Below are 25198 nucleotides of genomic sequence, written 5' to 3'. Positions count from 1 at the left end.
AAAACACTTGTCTTCTGCATTCAGAGAGCCCAAATTCACATCCTAGCCTTTGCCCCTTACTGGTTGTGTGACCTCATGGCAAGTTGCTCTGTTGGTAAAATCTAAGCTAGACTGGTGATGGAAGAGAGGATGCTTCAGCTTCCTCATGTGAAAAATGGGGTAATAATAGTACCTACCACATATGATTGCTGTCTGGGATAAGAGAGAATGAACATACAGTTTTTAGCACAGTGTCTGGTGCAGAGTTTGGGCCCCAAAACATCAGCTTTTGTTAATTCGTATCTTCAGTATTTTTATCTTGAAGGAAGATCATAACACTTATGTTTCAGAAACTGTTGCAAAGAAAAAGGAAAAAAAAAAAAAGATGGAAAGTTCCTGACTCAAAGATACTGCATTTGTCCATGTAGACTGCTATAACGAATAGGCCCCAAATTTCAGAGGCTTCAGAATTATTTATTGAATGTGTATTATGAATGTGAATTATTATTTATTGAATGAGTTTTATGTGGGTAAATGGAGAGACAGGGGAGGGAAGGTCTCTATTCTGTGAAGTCATTCAGGGACTCAGGTTCTTTCTGTCTGCCAGTCTTGGAGTCCTCCACTGGATTTACTGAATTCAGCCCAAGATGAAGGAAGAGAAAGAGCATGGAGGACTGAGCAAGAAGTGTTATGGGTCAGGCCTGAAGGCAGCACATATTGCCTCTGCCCACGTAATAGTGAGAACTCAGTCACATGGTTGCACCTACCTGCCAGAGAAGCTGACAAATGTACACTATCTGTGTGTACCAGACAGGGAAAATGGTTCGGTGGACAGCTTGCCAGGCTCTGTTCAATGAATGGTACCCACTATTGTGATTACTAATAATACACCAGGGTGATTCTCATGGTGTCCTAAGGCCCACTTGGTGGGATGGACAACCTTAATTACACAGTCTTTACTCCTGAGAACCAGAGAGGAGGGCCAATTCTCACTTCATTCCTAGGATGACAGGGTATCTTTGGCCCCTTGTAATCCATCCTTGACCATATGACAGGACTGAGGATCTCAAGAGTGGCAGTCAGGGGCAGAAAGGACATGCCTTTGAGAGTTATCTGAAGGGCATTCCATTGTTAATGGTAAATTAAATATTCAGAAAATGTCTTTCTCTTCCTTTCTTTTCCATATCTGTATTGTGCCAAATGACTCATTTCAGAACTTAATGGCTTAAGACACAGGACTCACTTTAGTATTCTTCCTCATAGTGTCTGTGGGCAGGAATTCAAGTGTACTTCAGCTAGGTGATCTGGCTCAGGATTTCTCATAAGTCCTACCCAGATGGTGGCTGGAGCTAAAATCTCAAAGGTGTTTGCACTTACGTGCCTGACCTCCAGGCTGGAAAGAATCAAACAGCCAGGGTGGAACCACCAGGGCTCCTTCAGCACCTCTCTGTCTCTCTCTGTATTCTCTTTCTGGTCTTCTTACGTGGCCTTAACCAGTGGCGACTCTAGGTCTTCTGGTCTTCCAACGTGACAGCTGAGGACTCTCATGCAAGTGCTCTGAAAGAGAGCCAGGCAGTCACTTCTTAACTCTTTTAAGCCAGTCTCAGAAATTCCACATCATTCCTACCCCAGGCTTGTCTAAGCAGTCATGAGGCCCGCTCAGGTTCAAGGGAGAGGGACACAGACTGTACATGTCCATGGCAGGTTTGTCAAAGAAACAACTTGCAGACATGTTTTCCTGCCACTCCAAGTCCCTACCCCTCATCTAGAACCATAGTGGCTTCCCATCTCATGAGCAGGCTTGCAGCTGTTTTGGAACTCATGCTAGGTAGGCTAAGATATACTAATTCCCTCAAAGGCCAAAGCTGAAGGCTAAGAAATCTGGCTAAAGTTCCAGAGCAGCCTGGACTGGGACGGGGGGGGGGGGGGGGGCTGGGGGAGCGATGGGCACATGAGGTACTGCAGCCTCTTCTCAGTATCCATTTAATGAATTCTTATGTTCAGCCAAGCATGCTGGCAGTCTAGTTTGTGTTTCTTGCCATTCGAAGGTTGCAAGTAGGAGGGGCTGACATAGAGCATGGAGGCTCAGCGAAGTTAAGTAAAATACTGAAACTCACCCAGCTGGAAGTGGGGGGGATGGGGAAGAGATTTGAACCCTGACCTGTGCCACTTCAAAGCCCATGAACGTGTTCCCTGACCTCCTCCCTGGCAGTCAGAAGGATATGGAAATAGGTGTCATAGAAATGTGAGAGAGAGGCAGCGTGAGGGGCCTGCTGGTAGTGCCATCCTACCACTTATTGGTCACAAAATGCACCCCTCTTTCATCTGTAGGAAGATAGTCTCTTGGGGATCCCAGGATTCATCTGTAGGCACAGAGTTTGAGGTGATGCAGGCAGCAGCTCTTGGTGCACTGAAATTTCAGAGTGGAAGTGGGGGGGTGCAGGTAAGAGGGATGCAGTTCAACTAATTACAGTAGCAGTAGCTGCCACGATTGAGTCTTTAACAAGTGCCAGATAAGCACTGGGATAAGCAGTGCGTACGTATCATCTCATTTGACCTTCCTAAAAGCTCTGGAGGTTGAGGTGATTACCCTCATTCTGTGGATGGAATAGCTGAGCCTCAGAGATGAAGTGAACTACCGGTAGGCCACTCGCTAGGTGGCAGGGCAGGGAGTCAAACTCAGGGCTGCTTGCTTCTGAAGCTCCGCCTCCCAAACATGGACTATGTGCCTGCTGACCCATGGACTATGTGCCTGCTGCCCTATGACCCGTCCCTGCTGAAATCCTCAATGTTTCAGCAGAGCACACTATGTGCCCCTTCACATAATAAATATTAATTGAAAATATTGGTGCGATAGCCACCAGCACAAGCTGCTAAGATATCATGCTGTGTCCTGGTAATTAAACCCTGAGATGCATTGTCATATCTGCAATTTTCAGTGTCCCCAAACATCAGTCCCAACTGAGACTGGAGGTGAGAAGAATACTTAGAGTGAGGATAAGCATGAGATTCCTGTCTATGTGCTCGTTTCTAACCCTCACACGAGCAACTTTCTTCATTTTCCTGCGTAATTCTTGCTCTTCCTTTTACCAGCACTCCACTACATCTGAAAAGACTGTATACTGCCTCACTCCATCACAGGCTGGCTAAGAAACAACTTGGTTGCTATTTTTGGTAGTGGAAAACTGGATGAGGAAGGGAGGTGGTTCCCAGGTGAGGTTACCCAAGGACTCACTTGATTTTTATTTTTGATATTATTTTTAATACCAGGAGAATAATCCCTCCTCATACCAAGTATAAGAATCTGAAGATTGTGTCTCCATTCCCTTTATGCAGCTGTAGAGCTCCCAAGTCCCTCTGAGGCATGACTGATGGATGGCAACTTTAGGACCTGGATAGGTAAACCAAAGAAATAGTGAGCGTGTGCGTGGGGATCTGTCATGGGGAAAATGGCCTCTTAGTTCCTGAATGTTCAGGAAGGAGCAAAGTCATTTTACAAATACCTTGTTGAGGGGTGCCTGGGTGGTTCCGTCAGTCAGGTGTCCGACTTTGGCTCAGTTCATGATCTCACGGTCATGAGTTTGAGCCCCACATTGGGCTCTGTGCTTATAGCTCAGAGCCTGGAGCCTGCTTTGGATTCTATGTCTCCCTCAGTCTCTGCCCCTCCCCCACTCACGCTCTGTCTCCATCTCTTTCTCTTTCAAAAGTAAATAAAATATTTTTAAAAAATCTTAAAAACAAAACAAAACAAAACAAAACAAATACCTTGTTGAAACTACAGTGTGGCCAAAACCTGAAAAGTTTCTCAAAAAGGCATAGTAGATAGGAATTAATCACTCAGTATCTATTATTAAGAATTGTAACATATTATTCCTGGTCTTACTTGTTTATTTATTTTTGCATCTAATCTTCTTAGATAATTTTAGTAAACATATATATATATATATATATATATATATATATATATATACATATACATACATATAACTTGTTCATAGGTTCATTTTTGACTTTGGTTTTCTCTAACCCTGGTGTCCAAATACCCATGGTACCCTTTTTCGCCAACACAAATATCACCATGATGCTTTCAGTTCTTCCATGGCAAGTTCTTCTCTTTGGGACCATTTTTGCAGGAGCAATCCATGTAGCTGCCTTTACCTAATGTATGAGATTAGTAAAATTACCTCCACTCTCTGCCAGGCACATACTTTCTATATTGGGGTATGGAGTTAAATGAGATATTATCTTTGTCCTCAGGGACTTTACAAACTAGCTGGAAAATAAATAGTTACCTAGGTAGGTACCAAAGTCAGTCAAGATTCTTTTGTTTTCAAGTCATAGAAAATTCAACTCAAACTGTTTAAAGATAATAGGGATATGGGATAGACGGGCTCGTGTGATTTTGAAATACAGAAGTATTTGGCTTCAGCATGGGCAGGTCCAGATACTCATAAGATAGCACCAGGAATCAGTCTCTCTTTATCTTTTGACTCTGGAAAACTCTCTCTTCATAGTGGCAAGTTGGCTTTTGGCAGTGCTGAACAGCTTGGAAACCTAGTGGGGAGAGAGCTGTTAGAAATTTGAGTCATGTACGCATTTCTGAAACAATTCCTGTGGTCAGAGGGAGTGAAGATGCTTATAAGCCTAGCCTGGAGCTGGGAAGAGGGGCAAGCCTCACTTATGTGACATGATCTGAGAGTTGGGGGAGGGGACTTCCAAAGAAAAGTTGTTACCCAAAGAAGGGGCAACAGAAGCCAGGAAGCTAAATATAACAGGGCTCTACTACATATATAATGGATGGCTTATTCCATACAGTATCCTTAAGTTGGTTGGGCATGCTCAGGGGATGACATTAATCATTGGAATTACCTTTTCCTTGACAAGCAGCATTCCTTCAAGACTGTCTGGGTTGAATAGACCATAAACGTAACCTGCAAAAATCTGACCTAGATCTGCTCTCCATTGCAGTGACCTGGACAGAAATAATATTACCAGGATTACCAAGATGGACTTCGCTGGACTCAAGAACCTCCGGGTCTTGTAAGTAATGCATGGCTCTCCAGTGCATTTCATTTTCAACTCTTAGGCCTTGTGAAAATGTTCTGCTGCCCTGACATCACACCGTATGCACTAGGTGACAGGACTTACCATTCTGCAGCAGAAAGCACTTCATTAGTGTACCCAGGTTTTCACAGGTATCTCATTCTGTGTCTCCATGCTGCTGGCTAGGCTAGACCGATGGAAGAAGTCAATTCCAGTGACAGGGAAAACAGAGGGCTATTCACAAATAAATCAAAAGGCCCAGCTTCTAGGATGACAGCAATGTCAGGTTGACTGACCATGCTACTCTTCCATAGAGATTATAATTTCTTCTCCAGCCTGTGCATTAAAAGAGCAATCAGAACAAAAGTTATTTATGTTGTTGCCTAATGGAGAGGAGGAGAGGAGGGAGGGGGAGAGTCAGACAGGGTCAGAGCCCTTGTTATACACCCACAGCTGTATAGACAGGTAGCAAAATTTGGGACGGGTATTGGTGCAAAAGGGGAGCAAGGATATCAGGTTTCCTTGCTAAATATTGAATACTTTAACCCATCCCTAAATCTGTCAGTGGTAAGAATGTGCCTAAAGGCTTGTCTATTGGCAAGTCTCAGACATTTAGAGGTATAGGAGAGGAGCAATTGGAGCCTCTTTCCTACTTTATTCAGAGGTTGATTTTGACCCATAAGTGTGGCTCCAGACCTGGAGCACCGTTTGGGCAATCTGGCCACTGCCTTGGTGTTTGTTGTGTTATGGAATTGTGGATGGCAAATGTCTACTAGAAGCAGCGGCTAAAGTCTTGGTATCTGAAGCCACCTCCTTTTTACCAATAGCCCTTTGTAATACAATGAATTTTGTGGTAGGGACAGGAAGCACCAGGTTCTGGTCCTGCATCAGAATTAACTGCCCATGGGATCTTAGGTGAATCACTGTACCTCTGTGGGCTTCAGTTTTCTTGTGTGTAAGATGAGGAATGGCTAGTATACTAGTTTGCTAAGGCTGCTGTAACAAAGTACCACACACTGGGTGGCTTAAACAACAAAACTTATCATCTCACAGTTTCTGAGGCCTGAAATCCAAAACCAAGGTGTCCGCAGGTTTGGTTTCCTTTTGAGGGCTGAGAGAGGGTGGGGATCTGATCTAGGCCCCCCTTCTAGCTTCTGGTGGCCTTGGGAATCCCTGGTTTCTAGATAATTGTCTTCTTGCTGAGTCTCTCACATTTTCTTCCTTCTATGCAGGTCTCTGGTTTACATTTTCTGTTTTTATAAGGACACCAGTCAGATTAGAGCCCACTCTAATAACCACAATTTCAACTTATTTACAATTTCAACTGAATTACCTCAGTGAGGACCTTATCTCCAAATAAGGTCACATTATGATAGCCTGGAGGTTAGGACATCAACATATGAATTTGGGGGGCATAAGTTCTTCTGACTCTTATAATTGTGCATTTAATGCTTTATGGTTTTAACATTTTCATGTAGTCTATTTATTCTCACTGCAACCTGTGGAATATTACTTGTGCTACGTTGTTTTCCTGATTGAGAAGTAGATAGTACTGGGGTGCCTGGGTGGCTCAGTCGGTTGAGCGTCCAACTTCCACTCAGGTCACGATCTCACAGTCGTTGAGTTTGAGCCCCATGTTGTGCTCTGAGCTGACAGCCCAGAGCCTGGAGCCTGTTTCGGATTCTGTCTCCCTCTCTCTGTGCCCCTGCCCCCATTCATGCTCTGTCTCTCTCTCTGTCTCAAAAATGAACATTAAAACAATTTTTTTAATTTAAAAAAAAATTTAGAAAAGAGAAGTAGATAGTAGTAATGATGGTGATGACAACCAATGTATATATGGTACCTTTCACAGACCAAGCTCTGTGTTATGTGGTTATTAACTCCTCTCTGCCCAGGAGAAATAAGGGGCATAGTTGGTTTAGTTGTCCCAGCTTCACATGGCAGGTAACCATGTGGAAGAGAAATCAGAACCCTGAACATGTTCTTTCTGACCTCTGTGCAGAGCTGCTGTCCATTTACATTATAGAAATTTTAGAAAACCAAGAAGAAACAGCCTACCCATTTTGTAAATGCAGCCCTGATGTGCGAGTAAGTTGCTTATGTGAGTTTCCCTGAACACCAGTGTGTGGGGGCACTAGGATCTGAATGTCAGGCCTCCAGATAACAGATGTTTTCCCCTTGATGTGTTCTCCAGTCTGTGACATGTTCGCGCTCCTCTCACCATCCTCTGGGTGGGAGTGGTGGGGGATGGGGAGAGAAGGTGGAGGGCAGAAGGGGGAGACTCCACCCTCTGCCCAGTCTTTCTTTTGTCCTGAGGAGTCACATGTCTGTGAAATGACCAGCAGCTCTCACAAGATGTATGTGGGTCAGAACTGAGACTGGGACAGGTTGAGGGAATTCTATGGCTCAGTTTCAGGGTAATTTTATTGAAGAAATAGAGGTAGTAAACTCCTGATTCCAGGTCACTTGACAGCTTAAAGAACAAACATGTAACTTCTGTTTCCATTTCCGCCCCCTGTATCTGTTAGAGATTTCCTTTTATATAAGTCAGAAATTTTGCCTAATGTTTCATTTTCTAACCAAGTTAGCAAAGAAAACCCTTTGATTTTGTTACCATTACATCAGAAGACTAATAAAAATTCCAATTTCCATATCTGCGCTCTACAAATAAGAAAGTTTAAAATAATCACAAAAGATCGTATTAATATCTTCTGTATGGTCTACAGCATTTCTTTGACTCCAGTTTATCTTTTGTTTAATTGGCACATTCTTCTTATTTTGATAACCAATGCCAAAACACTGCCCCTCCCCTGCTTTATAGACACTGTTAATATACTGTGTTTCATTACCTTCCTTATCAACTCAAAGACAATTCCATTCAAGTGGCCCTTTATTACTGTGAAAGAATCTGCTAGGTGGGATAGCTGAAATGCTTTCTAACACCAGTAAAATACCCAGACATTTAAACCATATTTTCCCTCACTCTATTCTTTTCAGCTGAGTAACCTAGACAACTATCTTTTTTGAAAAGCTTTCATCACACCTTAGCACATTCCCTATATCTGTTTCTTATTTACAATTTATAGTGAAGCCAGAAAAGACTCAATAGTCCTGAATAATTTGAGTTTGCCACCTATTTCCATGCAGAACTGTTAATACAGTGCAGGTGAATGGGCAAAAACAGATAAAATGGAGATTAGGGAACTTTGGTCTCATCGAAAGGCAATTTTCCCCAAATAAAGTACATTCAAGAAGATATAAGAATTGCCCATAACAATCCTTTGTCCCACAGAGTGGGAGTAAGGAAGGATCTCTTCTGGTGGTATCAATTATATTCCCTTTCTTAGTAGTCTGTTGCAAGAACTCTGCTATGCCCACAATGTGGGAACCAGCTTTACCCCAAATGGGGTTAATAAAAGAGTTAAAATCCACCCAGCCATCATCACAAGGGGCGATTTCCGATTCTGATCCAGTGTTAAAATTAAAAAAAATAACAGTGCCAAAAGAGCTGAAAATGAACACAGTCTGTGTGTCTTTAACTCAGAACAGACTCAAACCATGGGCAGCCTTCTGGTCTTCCAGCCTTTCCTGGATCCCTGACCTCCTGCATCTGGTCAGTAAAATGAGAGTGATATCAGTGGCATTAGCACATGCTCCTAAACTGCATCCCAGCCTAGAATTCTGGATGGAAGGTTCACAATGTCTGCATTCACTGATTCATTGATTCATCAAATGTTGATTATTCATTGAGCCTCTAAAAGTCAGGTACTAGGCTGGACTGTGATAGATCTAGGAATTAGATCTAGAAAGGAACCCTAGCTACCTTACCAGTCAGGATGCCAGCAGGAAAAAGATGGCACTCAGAGCTAAATAAAGAATTATTTACCAAAGTGTGGGCAAAGTTAAGAGAAACCAAGGAGACATGGTGCAGTTTCCTGGGTATAGTGACAACAAAGAGCCCCAGCAGCCCTCTGGGCCTCAAGGAGCAGTGGGAGGAAGTGGTTATCTAAGCCTACAAAGGTAGGAGCTACCTGATAATTGGACCTATGGTCTCAGGTAGAGGGACACAATCAACCTGAAATGACTTGGCAGGGAAGGAGGTGGCAATAAATCCCTCAGTCTCACTTTTGTCCTGCCCTCTCATCTCTTGCTGGTGACTTCCATTGGCTAAACCCAACTGGAAGCCGAAGTCAGAGAAGCTTCTTGAAGTGATAAAAGTTAGATTCCCAGAGCCTGAGCAAAGTGGAGAAGAGGAAGATATCTAACAAAGATATATTTGCATTTTTTTTACCCCCCTTTCTGAAAGAAGCAGAACTAAAAGATTCATCATAGGAGGTTGGAGTTAAACTCCTTCAGAAACCCAGTGAGAATATGACACTCGGTCCCCATCGTGTTGCTCCTTGTTATTATTGGGAAGTAATCACAACAAGCTCTGTGATGGATTGATTGATAGTAAAAACCCAGCTAAACAAACCCCCAGCCACTAATATTGAACTAGCTCCCTGGTTAGCAAGATGTGCTAGTGTGAGTCTGTTAGCATTCCAAGGCACTCCTTGCCATATGGCAAAATGGAGAGGGAGAGAAGGGAAGAAAAAGAACATTTATTAAGCCTCTAATTGTACTCCAGATCCTGGGCTAGATAATTTATACACTCGGTTCCATTTTTATTCAGACAAGGACTTATGTGATGTTTTATTTATTTATTTATTTATTTATTTATTTATTTATTTATTTATTTATTTTAATTTTACAAATGAAACAGAGTCCCTGAGAGGTTGACTAGATAGCCCAATGTCACACCATCAGCCGGTAAGAAAGCAGGAAAGGGATTTTACACCAGATTTGGCAAGCACACCAGACTGGGAGTTAGGGAGTCTACCCAGTATACAAATAATTTTTCCTTGGGTGAGTCTCTTAGCCTCCCTGCTCCATGGTGTCCATATCTGTTAAGTAAGGAGGGCCAGCCTCCAGAGGCAGAGTAACATGAATGTACAGACTGGAGTAGGTGAGGACGGTGGAAGACTGAGGAACCTGTGTGCCTTGCCTGACCCCATACTCAGTTCCCGCCAATTGTTGGTATTTGGAAATGCATGAGCTGATTTTTCAAAAGGAGTTTCTTTTGTGATGTGATGTGATGTGATGTGATGTGATGTGATGTGATGTGATAGTGATTTTTAATTATTTGTAAAAAAAAAAAAAAAAAAAAAAAAAAAACTCACAAAAATGTAGAATGTCATTGAACCCAAACAAAATACCCTTATCATTCTGATAGTCTCAGACACCTCATACATCCTAGACTACACTTTTCCTTGATATAAAATCAATATGTTATGCAGCCCAAAGTCCTCTTTAGCTTTTCATTTGTCAAAAGCCTTTATTAGGTGGCTGTTGTGCTAGGCAACTGTGTTAGGGCTAAGAATATGATGACGAGCAGAAGTTCTCACCTTCTTGGGCCGCCTGGGTGGCTCAGTCGGTTAAGCATGCGACTTCAGCTCAGGTCATGATCTCACAGTCTGTGGGTTCGAGCCCTGTGTTAGGCTCTGTGCTTACAGCCCAGAGCCTGGAGCCTGCTTCGGATTCTGTGTCTCCCTTTCTCTCTGCCCCTCCCCTGCTCACGCTCTGTCTCTCTCTCAAAAAAAAAAAAAAAAAAAAAAAAAAAGTTCTCACATTCTTAGTCCTTACGCATAGTGGGAAAGATGGACTTAAAAATAAATGCAAAGACCCAAGTGTTAAGCCCAAGAAGTACAGGGGTTATAAAATGCCTTGGAGGTGGTGGGCTAGCATAGATGCAGTTGTTTTGAAATGAAGGCCAAACCTTCCCTAAAGTTTCCTTCTGTCCTTCTGATTTTCCTTCAGGTGCTTCAGGGCACCCCTCCTCCTGCCTAATCCAGAGGAACCCTAGACTCTACCTTCCAAACAAACATCCTCCAATCACAGATGCATCCTCCTAAGTCTCATTCAGTGACCAGGGTTAGTCCTAGATGGAAACTGTGCAGCCTCCATATTTCCCTTCCCTACTGTTCAGCTAATCCATTTTAGGCTGCCATTTTTTTTTAATTAGGAAAACAAATGTTTCATTGTATACTCAATTCTTAGGATATGGCGTATGCAGGAATCAACCTCACTTAATTAGTGGAGGACTTTGGAGGTCAGCAGAGTTCGTGGCTGGACTAGCTTTTAAAACCATCACCCAGATGTTGGGAACAGCCAGGCCCTGGGCAAGCAGAGTTCCTGGCATGGGCAGTTGTCCAACAATAGGGTCACCCTTCCTGCTAGGTGACCCAGAGACAGTGCACAGAGAAGGCTCTTTTTAATGAAGTATTTTTGAATCCTTAGAGGAGGGAGCTCCAAGGGAAGAGATGCTGAATATATGTGTGGTTTTCATAAGAAGCTGCTTTTACCTCTTCCTTTTCTGTGCAACATCCTGCAGTGCTTGGGGGGACATTTGCTGAGAACATTCTTAAAATAGAGGCATGGAAACCAATCTGTCAGGTAGAAGTGTGCAGGCGGCGAAACCCTGGTTACCGTGACACCAAGCTGGCATGTGAATTATCTTGTCCCACCAGACTGATCCCAGCTGGGGGGCGGGGGGCAGGGCAGAGTGTTGTGGGAGGGGCTGAGTGACCATGCCGGCTGGGCCTGATGCCTAGCATGGAGACCCCTTAGACCGCTTGTCCTTGACCACTGCTGTCTCTGTGGTTCTAGGCATCTGGAAGACAACCAGGTCAGCATCATCGAGAGAGGCGCCTTCCAGGATCTGAAGCAGCTGGAACGATTGTAAGTATAATACAACCTCCTTTCTTGAAAAGTCTTTTTTTTTTTTTTTTTTTTTGTAAATTGACTTCATTGCAACCTTGCCAAAAAAAAGTCTCCAATGTTTAATAAAATGTTTGCTATTTTATTTAAAGCACATCAGATGCATGTTAAAGAGACATGGAGATCCTTTTAAACTCTTTTTGCTTTATTTTATTTTTTTAAAGTCTTTCTCTTCAAAAGATGCTAGATTTGGCATCTGGGCTTTGTTTTTCTTCTTCCCAGGCTTGAGCTGTTGCTATTGGTATCTGTACATGGGGGTCCTTCTGGACCAAGCCTCAGCCTTCCCTTTTGCAGAGGAAGGAAGCCAGAAGCCGGTTATCCCTGCCATGGAGGCCAGTGTCAGATATGCTCTATTCCCCTGCATGGGTAGCAGGCTCCCTCGTCAGGCCCTCTCCTCCCCGAACCCCCTCTGCCCCTCACGGGAGAAGGATGGGAGAGTGGGCAGTACCGCTGGTGTGCCTGTATCTCCTCTGAGCATCAGCCTGTGTCAGGGATCCCACATGTTTCCAGGAGAGAATGTGGTGCCAGGGTTTAAAAATAGGCTGCTGTTCTGACTATCAGAGGGAGAGATGAAGAGGGGTGGGGATGGAGATGGATGGAGCCTCCATTTGTTTTGGTGATTAATGCCTTTGCAGAAAACTCTTGGGTCACTTTGATGGGGTGCTGCTCAGATGGTTAAGTGGGCAGCTTCACCTTTCCTCAGTTAATCACATCTGGCAGCTCATAATATCTGGAGATTTGCTTCCTGCGCTCTAAGTGGGGATTGTCCCCAGGAGCACTTAGTCATGCTGGTGGGAGGCTCTCTTCCCCGTTTCCCTCCACATCCTGGTTGGCCTGACATTTCAGCCTCTTTCTCCTGCAGTTGGGGAATAGGGCTGCAACAGCTCCCTGCTCCATCATCCTCCCTAGAAGGATCCTGTTCGATTTACCTGTTGCCAAATCTCATCTACAGAGATGGGGTTGGGTGAGGTGGAGGGCCTGCCACCACCACGTTAGCTTTGTGATCCGCCATCTTTTCCCTTGGAGTCATTGCATCTGGGGCAACACAGCTATTATCCAGCAAAACCCTTTACTGCTCCTCTTTTGTGTGAACCGTCCCATTTATTGCTCTCCTTGTAGGTCATAGGTCAGCATATGTTCTGTTGTTGGTTTAAAAATGTGAGGCACCTGGGTGGCTCAGTCGGTTAAGTGTCCAACTTTGGTTCAGGTCATGATCTTTTGGTTCATGAGTTTGAGCCCCGTGTTGGACTCTGTGCTGACGGCTCAGAGCCCAGAGCCTGCTCGGATTCTATGTCTCCCTCTCTCTCTCTGCCCTTCCCCTGCTCATGCTCTGTCTTTGTCTCTCTCAAAAATAAATAAACATTTAAAAAATGTGACATTTATTTTTTTATAAAGGAAAAGAGTTCTAAAAATAATGAATGCTGCCTCTGTTTACATTTATATTTTTAAGTTTCTTAAACTTTAAATTCTTCTCCTTATTTAGACCAATGGAAAAATAAAAGTATTTATTGAACCTGGTTCCTTTGTATGAGATATTAAACATTTCTATGGAAGAGTAAAATATATAGTCCCTTGTGTTTTATGTTAATGTTTATTGATTTTGAGAGGGTGGGGGGAACATGAGTGGGGGAGGGACAGAGAGGAGGAGAGAGAGAATCCTAAGCAGGCTCCGCATTGCCAGCAAAGAGCCCGATGTGGGGCTCAAACTCAATGAACTGTAAGATCATGACCTGAGCCAAAATCAAGAGTCGCACACTGAGCCGACTGAGCCATCCGGGCACCCCTGTACAGTCCTTTGTGAAAAGGCCACTTCTTGCTTAGTCTTCTGATTAGAAGGGTAAGCAAACTCCTAATTTATTCATTTCATGATTGTTGGGAGGGAACTAATTGAGTGCCTTAGACATGCTGGGAACTATGCTGATGTTTTATGTGCTATCTGTTATTTTATCCCCATAAAATTCCTGTGAGGTGTTACTACCCTCATTTTGCAGATGAAGAAACAAAGGCTCAGGGAGGTGAAGCCAAAGAAATGTCAAGGGTGGGGGGCAGACAAAATTCAAAGCCACATCTGTCTGACATCAAAGTCCCACACCCTTTCATACTTCTGTGCTCGGACATTAGATGAAGTGTGATCTTTAGCAGTGGCCCTGCAAATGGCCTCTCACATACGCACTTAACTCCAGGGAATATCAGTGAAATATGCTGGCAAAAGGCACTTTTCTTTGGCATGGTGAACACAGCTGAAATACTGTGCATGTCTGGGGGACTGAGGGGATTACAATCGCAGGGTAAACCTGGCTGTTTCTCTACTTTGGTGTATTAAGAAGCTAATGCTAGCTGCTGTACTAGATAAACCCTCAAATCTCACAGCTTAACACAGTGGAAGTTTACCTCTTATTCATATCAAACCCAGTAAGGGTGTTCTTGGTTTCTGGGCCTCTCCCCTTCAAGGGGAGAGTTGGGGACACAGGCTCCTTTTACTCTTCAGCTCCGCTATCATTAAACCTTGGCTTCCAAGGTACCAATGTGTGTCTGAATCAAGCCACTAGAAAGCAGCATGAAGGGCTGCACGTGGAAGGTTTTCATGGGCAAGACCTAGAAAGAGTATATATCACTTTCACCATTATATACCTTGGACTAGAAATTGTTCACGTGGCCACAGTAATCTGCAGGAGAGGCTAGGAAAGGTAATCAAGCTATATGCCCAGGAAATAGAGGAAATGGGGTTAGTGAAAAGCTAACCAGTCTCTGACTTATAGTGCAAGTGATCTAAAGAAATGGTTGGGCAAGAAGGAGAATGGAAGTAGAGGTAGCTGGCTCAGTGTGCACAGTTAGATGGGCCCCTTTAGTTAGGGTTTCCCGGTGTCAGTGAGGGGGAGGGTGTATGTGACATTATCCTGATGTGTTATTCTGGTGTTGGTTTTCCAGTCTGCTTCCAGACAGATGAGAGCTATAGAATGGGAAAATGTAACATATTTGTTGTTAACAGCTAAAGAAGTAGATGGCTGATTGTGCCGTCTGTAGCTCTCACTCCTGGCTTCCCTTACCTGTATCTCCGTATTTTGTGGTAGATTCATCTTTGTCATACTTTGAAATACAGCCTAGAAATGTTATGGGTTTTGATAATTCATTTCTGAAGTACTGATTTTCATTATGAGTGGTCTTTATTGGTTCGATCTCTTGAGCCTTAATGAGGAAGGAGAGAGAATTCTGTCCCTCACGTCTCAAATCTGAGTTCTTCATTCTTCCATGAAAGGCCTCTGCTGTAGACTGAGTAAGGTGCTTCTCCTCACATACAGCAATGATTGTCCTTATGACAGCACTGATCATACCATGTGTTAATTCTCTATTTGCCTGATTCTTCCTCCCCAAAACCATAAATATGTTGAAGTCAGAAATCCTGTTTCATTAGGTCTTAATCTCAGAGCTTTGCACAAGGCATGATGGTTAGTGCTTGTGGAATACTTATCAAATACTTGGGTTTTTGTTCCTTACCAGTGGTTCTGAACTGGGACCAATCCCCCCACCCCCCATCCCCACCCAGAGAATACTTGGCAATGTCTGGAGACATTTTTGATGGTCACGACTGGAGGATGCTACTGGTATAAAATGGGTGGAGGTCAGGAATGCTGCTAAACATCCTACAATGCACAGGACAGTTCCCACAACAGAAAATTATCTGATCTAAAATATTAACAGTGCTGAGGGTGAGAAACTGTGCTCTTTATTTACTATGTGTCAGGTAGCATCACAGACACTTGACGTATGCCATCTCATTTAATCTATACAATATTATGAGGTTAGAATGACTGTGTCCCTGACATGACAATATAAAATTCAGAGCATTGCCTTTAAAGTTGTATTTGTAAATATGTCTTCCCTACATCGAATTTAGCTACATCTCACTTTTGGTTTCCCAAAAGAGGATAGGGTAGAGGACCGAGTTAAATGAAACCAAGAAGCATAAACAAATCCCGTAGGTGGGACATTCTACAAGACAACTGCCTTGGTCTCTTCAAAAATCAATGTCATGAAAGACATGGGAGTTGGCAGTTGCAGATTAAAAGAAGCTTAAGATATAAACAGTAGCAAAAAGTTGGAAGGGTCAATAGAGTATAAGTGTTCTAAGATCTTTGAATTAACCAGGAAGTGATAATATCACTAATGTTTATTGCTTTATCAAATCAAGGATGCATGTTGCAATCTGTAGGATAGCTTCTAGAAAGAATGGTTTAAAAAATATAATAGCCTAGTAGAGGAAGAAAGGACATAGAATGACACAAAGAGAAATACGATTCATTCAAATCAGGGATAAAAGGAAAGAGAAAGGAACATAGGACAAATAAAACAAAGAGAAAACAAATAGAGGATGATCTTAAACACAGAAATATCACAATTATTTTGTATGTAAACAGGTTACTCCTCCATTTGAAAGGCAGAGTAGATAAAATAAGAAACAATAATTATATGCTTTATACAAAGACAAACATTAAGCATGAAGATAGAGACAAATTGAGAGTAAAAGGATGGAAAAGATACCATGAAAATATGAACCAAAAGAAGGTTGGTGTGATTCTGTTAATACTACATAAAATAGACTTTTAAAAAAGTAACGCTGTTGGAGATGAAGAAGGCTATTTCATAATGATAAAGGAGTAAATACACCAGAAAAATAGAGAGAATCTGTATTTGTATGTGTCTAAAAACATAGCCTAAAAATACACAAAGCAAATATTGACATAATTAAAAGGATAGGTAAGTTTATATTCATAGTTAAGATACTGTTATTGTAATTAGTGGGATAAACAGATACAGTTATTAGTAACAACATGGATTATTATGATATTAGTAACAATATGAAGTATTATTCATAACAATGTGGAATAATATGACAGACTTTGCAGATCTGACCCAAATCATATGTAGAGAACACTGCAACCAAAAAATGTAGAATAAACATTTTTTTTCAGGTGCATATGAAACTTTTATCAAGCACTGGTCTACAATCGGGTCTCAACAAATATCAAAGGGTTGAAATCATATGGAATATTTTCTCTCACTACAGCAGCAGAAATTTTTAAGTCAATAAGAAAACAATAACTGGAAAGTTCAATATATTTGGAAATTGAGAATTATACTTCTAAATAAAATCTTAAACTATCACATGGAAACTGGAAGGTATATTTTCTGAATGTTAATAAACACACTGTATATCACACAATGGATTATAGCCAAAGCCATGCTCAGAAGATAGTGTATAGTTTTTAAGCTATATTATTCAAGTTATGATATATGCTATCATATACTTAAAATGAAGTAAGGATAAAATCTTGTTGAAAGAACCCATCTTAAGAAGCTAGAGAAAGAACAAAACAATAGAAGAAAGGAAGTCAGTAAAAGCAGAAGTATATGAAATATAAATATATATATATATATATATATATATATATATATATATATATATATTAAAACTCTGAAAAGCCAAACTTTCATTCTTACAACAATAAAATTATAAAAACTAACAAGATTGATCATAAAACAAAAAAGAGGGGCACCTGGGTGTCTCAGTTGGTTAAACATCCAACTCTTGAGTTTGGCTCAGGTCATTATCCCAGGGTTGTGGGATCAAGCACTGCATAGGGTCCATGCTGAGCATGGAGTCTGCTTAAGATTCCCTCTCTCTCATCTTCCCCTACCCCCAGCTCTCTCTCTTTCTCTCTCAAAACAAAAAACAGAACAAAGGAATACAAAAAGAAAGAAGTAGTCTTTCCAATTGCCAGTATGAAAGATAAAAAGGAGGACATTTGTATGAATTTTACAGATTAAAATGGTAAAAGAGTAGTTTTTTTAAAGTTAATTTATTTTGGGAGAGAGAGAGAGAAGACGTAAGCAGGGGAGGGGCAGAGAGAGAGGGAGAGAGAGAACCCCAAGCAGGCTCTATGCTCAGCAGGAGCCCAGCACAGGACTAGATCCCACAACCCTGGGATCATGACCTGAGCCAAGGTCAAAAGCTGGATGATCAGTCAACTGAGCCACCCAGATGCCCCAAGAAGAAATTTTGAACAACTTTAGTTCAATGATTTTAAAGATTAAGTGAAATTAAAAACTGAAGCAAGAAGGGATAGAAAATCTATATAGTCCTGTATTAAAGAAATTAAATCTTCAACTGAAACACCCCACCCAAATCCATTTACACTCAGATGGCTTAACTAGTGAATTCTACCAAAGTTTTAAGGAATAAATAATATCAACATAAAATTATTGTATAAAAAGAATGGACATTTGTCATTTGGACAGTATAATTTTTATGGCAAAATCCAGCAAAAACATTTCAGGAAAAATATAAATCAACATATTTTATTAATATTTATATGAATTTCCTAACAACATATTAGCAAAGAGAATTTAGTGGTACATGAAAAAGATATATTAACAACCAAGCTTGAATTATTCAAGGAATACAAGGTTGGTTTAATATTTAAAGATCCCTCTCCTATATAAAAAAATGCGAAACAACTAGGATAGCAAAGCCAAAGACACACACATCTACAATAAAACTAGTTTACAAAGTATCTTAGTAAACTCTTGCACCCCTGATAAAAGTAGACAGGGAAAAACAATCGATGTTTACAAAACCATTCTGTTATCTCATCTGTGTAGGACAAAGCAGAGGCAAGCCAATTGAAATTCTTATGACTCTGGGAGCAGGAGATCACTTAAATGACTAATATGTAGTCATTGGAAAACATAGTGGCCAGCCTGAAAAAGGCTGCCAAAAATGGAGGGGAGCTGGATTAGATGCACTTCATGGTAAGTACAGAGGAACCATGATGTGATAATGACTTATATAGTAGTTGGAGTATTCTGGGCCCTATAAATTCTTTAACAAAAACAGGGCTCTTTTTCAAAGAAAGGCCTAGCATTAATAAGTAATTAATAAGTAACCTGAGAGTAGTTGATCAGAACAGGAACAATAGTAGAAATGAAAAGAGAACTTCTTCGTGAAAGTGTTAGAAATCACCGGAAGAGTTAGATCTCAGAAAATACAAGGCCGTGGTTTTCACTATTTTGTGCAAAAAAAAAAAAAAGCAAAGCAAGAATGAACTCTAGACTCTTGAAGCTAAAAAAGCTATCAATTCCCACCCCTTCCTCATAAAACTACAGGAATTTCTTTCATTTAAGAAATAACCAAAAAGATTATGGTTGAAGCTCATACAAAGTGCTTTTTCATAAGAAAAATTAAAAAAGTAAGAAGTATAATAACCTTTCTAGAAACAATGAAAACATGCAAGAAAGTGGTACCCACAAAACAGATGAAAACTATAATAGAATAGTTCAAAACCAGCTACACAAATTTAAGGTCTTACAAACTATAAAAATACAACATAAATTTGAATTAAAAAAACTCAGAATTTAGATGATTAGAGAAAAATAGGATTTGAAAGGAAGGATAAAGAACGCAGGGAATGATTTTGAAATAAAAGAACTAATTTAAAAATAAATGCTGTCAACTCTGAAGAAGAAGAATGAACTTGGAGAATCACACTATCCATTTCAAGACCTATTGTAAAGCTACAGTAATCAAGACAGCATGGTATTGATGAAGTAATAGACATATGAATTAGCAGAACAGAATAAAAAAAACAGAAATAGACTCATTCAAATATAGTCAACTGGCTTTTAACAAAAGTGCAAAGACAACTCAATGGAGAAATAGTCTTTTCAACAAATGATACTGGGACAATTAGATGTTCATATGTAGATAATTGAACCTAGATATAAACCTTATATCTTACACAGAATTCAATTCAAAGTGGATCATAGACCTGAATGTAAAATGTAAAACTACTAGACTTCTAGGAGAGACAAGAGAAAAAATGTACGTGACGTTGGGTTTAGGGATAGGTTTCTTGACATAACAACAAAAGCATGATCTATAAAAGAAGAAAAAAACTTGATCAATTGAACTTTATTAAAATTAAAAACTTATGTTCCACAAAGAACACTGTTAGGGGAATGGAAAGACCAGTCACAGATGGGGAAAAAATCTTTGCAAAATGCATATCTGACTTGCATACAATATATACAAAGAACTTTCAAAAATTTAACAATAAGAAAGCACTTCTACCACCCCAAAGAGAAAGAAATGGGCAAAAGATTTGAACAAGTACTGCATCAAATATATGCAGATGGCAAGTAAGCATATGTAAAATTCTTGATACCACTTTTTTAGGGTAATGCAAATTAAACAACAATGAAATATCACTCCCCCCCTTAATTATAATGGCTAAAATACTAAAAACTGGTAATACTAATTGGTGGTGAGAAGGTAGGGTACTAGGGACTCTCATTTATTGCTTGTGGGAATGCAAAATACTATAGCCACTATGGAAGACAATTTAGCAGTTTCTTACAAAGCTAAATATAGTCATCTTACAGTTCAGTTCAGTGTTTAGGGGTGCAGAGAAGAGGGGATGGAGGGTTGAATAGGTGAAACCATGGGAAAGGAGGGGCTTAGGGTGGTGAAATTATGCAGTATGATACTAAAATAGTGAATATATGACATTTGCATTGATGAAAGCCCATAGAATTTTATAGCATAGAGAGTGAACCTTAATGTATGAGCATTTCTAAAAATCATTTAGAAAATTGGAGGATCCCAACATGGAATACAGACTGTGATGATGAATGTATGAATCAACCTCTTAAAGGTAATGGGGAAAGTTGCTGACCTAAATGGATTTGAAAATGAGCAGAGGGAACCACACACATGAACTGTACTGTGGTTGATAAAATTTCCCACAGGAGTATGGGTTACTCTGAAATCTCTGTACATGTGTATTGGAATTGAACAATGGATGGTGGATGGTAGAGACAGGTTTCTCATTGCTGAAATGCATGGTTACAGACAAGCAATGAAGAAAACTATAATGATCTTTGTGGCAATGGATAAGAGTTGGAGACATCAGTATGAAAAAATGTTTAGTCTGATAAAGATATGTTCACTTAATATAGATGGATATATATAGAAATATATAGATATAAAAAAAAGAAATGTATTGATATGTAAATATACATAGGCTTGTACACAAGCAGATACGTCCTTGTTCTCTTAGCAGGAGAGCCTAGAGGCAGTGACACCACAGCAGCAGTGAGCATACCTAGTGTCCTGATCTTGGTTTCTAATACCATTGTCCAATGAAAGGGAGCTAAGACTCTTGGAGAAATGGGTTGATTCTAGGACTTGGTATGAGATAGGTTGTACCAGAAAGGAAGTGCTCAAAACAAAACAAGACAAAACCCACAATTAGGGGATATATGAAAAGAACATAGAAGCAAACCAAAAGAGCTAACTGCCAAAGCTGAAACCATTTCAGCAACAAAGAAGCAAATCAGTATTGGGTTATAACCAAAGTATAAAATATTCATGAGTCCATACTGACATAAGTAAATGATTGAATAAATAAATGAATGGGGAGAGGAGAAATCTCCCATTCAGGAGAATTCTAAATGATTTATGTAGATTTTCTGTTCTTAAGGAGGAGGAGCATAACTCTCCACTCCTTAAATGGAGGCTTTGCACAGTGACTTCCTTCAAAAGAGTACTGTATGAAAAAGGGCAGAGCATAGTAATTTCACAGTGGAGAAATGTGACTCACACTACTATCTCAGCCAGATGATCAAGACCAATGTCCAAAGTGGTAAGTCATGTTGATAGTATGTACCTTTGATATGATGTAATGAAAATAGCAGTTTACATCTGTGATCTCCAGCTCAAAAACCCCTACCTACATTCTAATGAGAAAAACATCAGAAAAATTCCAGTTGAGGGACATTCTTAAAAACATCTCAACAGTCCTCAAAACTGTCAAAGTCATCAAAAACAAGAAAAGTCAGTGAAGCTGTCAGAGCTAAAAGGAACATAAGGAGACATGATGACTAACTATAATGTGACATCCTTGATAGTATCCGAAAAAAGGGGAAAAAAAAACATACAGGTAAAAACTAAGGGAATTGAAATAAAGTATTGACTTTAGTTCATAATAATGTATCAGTATTGGCTCATTAATTGTGGCAAAGGTACTAATGTAAGACATTAATGATAGAGGAAACTGGGCAGGGGATATATGAGATTGCTCTGTGCTATCTTCCCAACTTTACGTACATATAAATCTATTCTATAAAAAGGTTATTTTTTTTAAAAAGTTGACTGTGCCAATCCCTACTTGAACAACAGATTCATAAGCAAAATAAATGTGGTTATTGTTTTACACCAAAAATATATGCATACACATTAATCTAGATACAATTCAAGGGCATATAAATGTAATGGATGATGTCTTAAGAGAAATGAAAAATGGAAAAGAGTAGTTTTTTCAATCAATAAGAAGTTAATACAGAGATTAAGACGATTAAATACAAAGCGATAGATACAGAAGTCAAAGTCTTTCTATCACATTTATAATACAAATTTCTGAGGAAGAAAACTAAAGCAATTACTCTGAAAAACTCTTTGGCAGTATCAGCTAGAGCTGAACATACACATACCCCGTGACCCAGCAATTCCATTCTTGGCTATACATCCCATAAAAAGATATACACAAGAATGTTCATAGGAGCACTATCCATAATAGCCCCAAATTGGAAACAGGCCAAATGATCATCACCATGAGAAAAGATAGATTGTGGTATATTCATATAATGGAATAGACTGATGGAAAATGAAAAGTTACACCAACACAAAACGACTGCAATATGTAACAACACGACAAATCTCAGAAACAGAATGAGTGACAAAAGCCAGACATAAAAGAATATGTATTACCTGATTCCATTTATATAATCTTCAAAATAGGCAAAACTAATTTATGGTATTAAAAGTCAAGGTAGTGTTTATCATTGGAGGGCTATAAATGGAAGAAAGCATTCGAGGGTTTCTGGGGTGTGTCATCATCTGTTTCTAGATCTGAGTAGAGGTTTTGTGGATCTGTTCCACTAGGTGAAAGTGCTTCTAGCCACAAAATTTACGTTTGTTTATTTTATGTATATGTTTTACTTCAAAACAATTATTTTAGAAGGAGACTTTAGAGACAAATATAACAACCAAATTCAGTGCCTTGCTCTTAATTGAAGCCTGGTTTGAAGAAACGAATATATAAAATAAAATTTTGAGACAAATGGAGAAATCTGAACATGGATTAGATATCACGAACACAATGTCAGGGAATCGTTTATTAATTTTGCTAAATGTGATAATGGTACTCTAGTTATCTGGGAAAGCCTCTTAAGGTTTTGAGATGCATGCAGAAATCAAACATCCTGATTTCCATAATTTACCTTACATGGTTCAGAGTACAACAAATACAGCAAAAGGAAAATAATTGTGGAATCTAATTGGTGGGCATACAAGGTTCAAAATACATATTTTTTCTTTACACTTGAACATTTTTAATTTTTTTGTAAATTTTTTAAAGTTTATTTATTTTGAGTGAGAGAGAGAGCACACACGCTGGGGAGGGGCAGAGAGGAGAGACAGAATCCCAAGTAGGCTCCACGCTGTCAGCGCAGAGCCTGATGTGGGGCTCAAACTCACAAACTGTGAGATCATGACTGGAGCCGAGATCAAGAGTCAGACACTTAACCGACTGCGCCACCCAGGCGCATTTTTTATTAAAATTTAAATCTTTTTTAATTATCATGTACTTTTCATGGAGAAAAAACCCTGAAGCTCTAAAATTAAGGTAACTTGCCACGCTGAGATTTAAATCCAGGACTATTCTGAATTTAGGTGCTAGGAAAAGAAAACATAACTGTCAGGAATTTGGAGGAGATTATGATGTTGTATTATCCAGTTTCCTCATTTTACAGACAAGGAAACAGGCTAGAGAGGAATTTGACTTCTATGAAATGTTAATGCAGCATGCAGTATTTGAGGGGTTGAGTTGCCTTGGTGTTAGCTCAGTTTTTCCAAAGAGCAGAACACAATGGTGTTCTTAGCCCTAAGCCAGAGTTCCCATTTACTCTTTAATTAGATGTGAAGTCAATAATTAGATTATATATTTAAATGCATATGTGTGGCAAATATATATTTTTAAATTATTGCAAGATTTATTTTGTTTCTGGTAGGATAGACGTCTGCTTGTCCCACCAGAACTAAGATTGTGTTATGTTCCTTGAGCCAATCATTTGGAGGCCAGACATTCAAACAGCCCATGAATGTGGCTTTTTCTTCCTTTGGCCTCATTTGTATCAACATCAAACACTGACCATTGTTACTAACTCAGAATTATGGACAGGGTTTTCTTTGTGCAATTTTATCGCCTGCGGTGTCTACACTTAAATTACTCTACGTCCATGAAAAAAAACCCAGTGCCTGTGTGGGTGTATAAGCTGCCAACACCAGAAACACCACTGTTGACAGATTTTTGATTGGTTTATGTTTTTATTCCCTTAAGAAAAAAAACTTCTATCTTGGAATATATTCTCCATTGGTTCCTTAAGAATTGCAAAACAGTGTGAAGGGTATGCCTTAAGACTAGGGAAATGTTAGGGGAAAAATAAAAACTGGAGACTGTGTTCACCATCATGCCTGGAGGCCTGCGATCATAGACCAGCCTGCTTGATTCTCTCCCACCAAGCCCTTTCCTCTCTGGTTGCATTGAAGGACCAAGACAGATGAGGAGGAGGTTGTTGGAAGACTCAAACCTAAAATCTTCAACTATACCTTATAACCATAACCATAACCATAACTATAACTTCATATAATGGGCGTTGGGGCCATCTCCCTAGAGAACAAGACTCAGGATTATAAGCTTAGTGATGGCAGGAAATTTAAGTGAATATGTAGGAAGTGTAGCAAAGTAGTAAGGAATGTGGGCTCTGACATCATGGCCCACACTTACATGCTGTTTGACCTTGGACAAATTAATGAGCCTCTCCTAGCCTCAGTTGCCTTATCTATAAAACATCTGTATATCTACCTCATAGGGTTGCTGGTAAAACTAAATAGCATACATGAGAAGAATTTAGAACAGAGTCTGGTTCGTAGTAAATGCTTGTAAGCATTTCACTGCAGTCTCTGGGGGGAAAAAAAAGACTGATTATGTGTTCCTGGAGATTCCTTAAGACCAGCATTTTCAGACTTTTTTCCAGCGACTTCCTCTCCCACTCCACCCTACAGCAGCTCACCCATCTGCGGACAATTCCAGGTTAACAAACATCTGTTAAGCATCTGCTATGGCACCAGGTACTATGTCAGTTCAAGAGTTTTTGAGAAGAATACAGTGGAACCCATGCCATCAAGTTGCTTACAGTCTATTTAGGAAGGCAAACGTGTAATCACAAACCTTTCAACACGGCA

General features: G+C 40.1%; 1 protein-coding gene across 2 annotated transcripts in view; it reads left to right on the top strand.

The window, feature by feature from the left end:
- SLIT3 (slit guidance ligand 3) overlaps window positions 1-25198 on the top strand; it is a 599210-nt gene that overhangs the window by 41012 nt on the left and 533000 nt on the right. For both annotated transcript variants that reach the window (XM_058722970.1, XM_058722980.1), the window contains exons 2-3: window positions 4948-5019; window positions 11728-11799. In XM_058722970.1, coding sequence (XP_058578953.1) covers window positions 4948-5019; window positions 11728-11799 — 144 coding nt within the window. The remainder of the gene's footprint in view (window positions 1-4947; window positions 5020-11727; window positions 11800-25198) is intronic.

Source organism: Neofelis nebulosa, chromosome 1 (assembly GCF_028018385.1).
Source record: "Neofelis nebulosa isolate mNeoNeb1 chromosome 1, mNeoNeb1.pri, whole genome shotgun sequence".
Classification (NCBI taxonomy): Eukaryota; Metazoa; Chordata; class Mammalia; order Carnivora; family Felidae; genus Neofelis; species Neofelis nebulosa.
The sequence above is the reverse complement of the archived record's forward strand: the minus strand, read 5'-3'. Positions and strand labels throughout refer to the sequence as shown.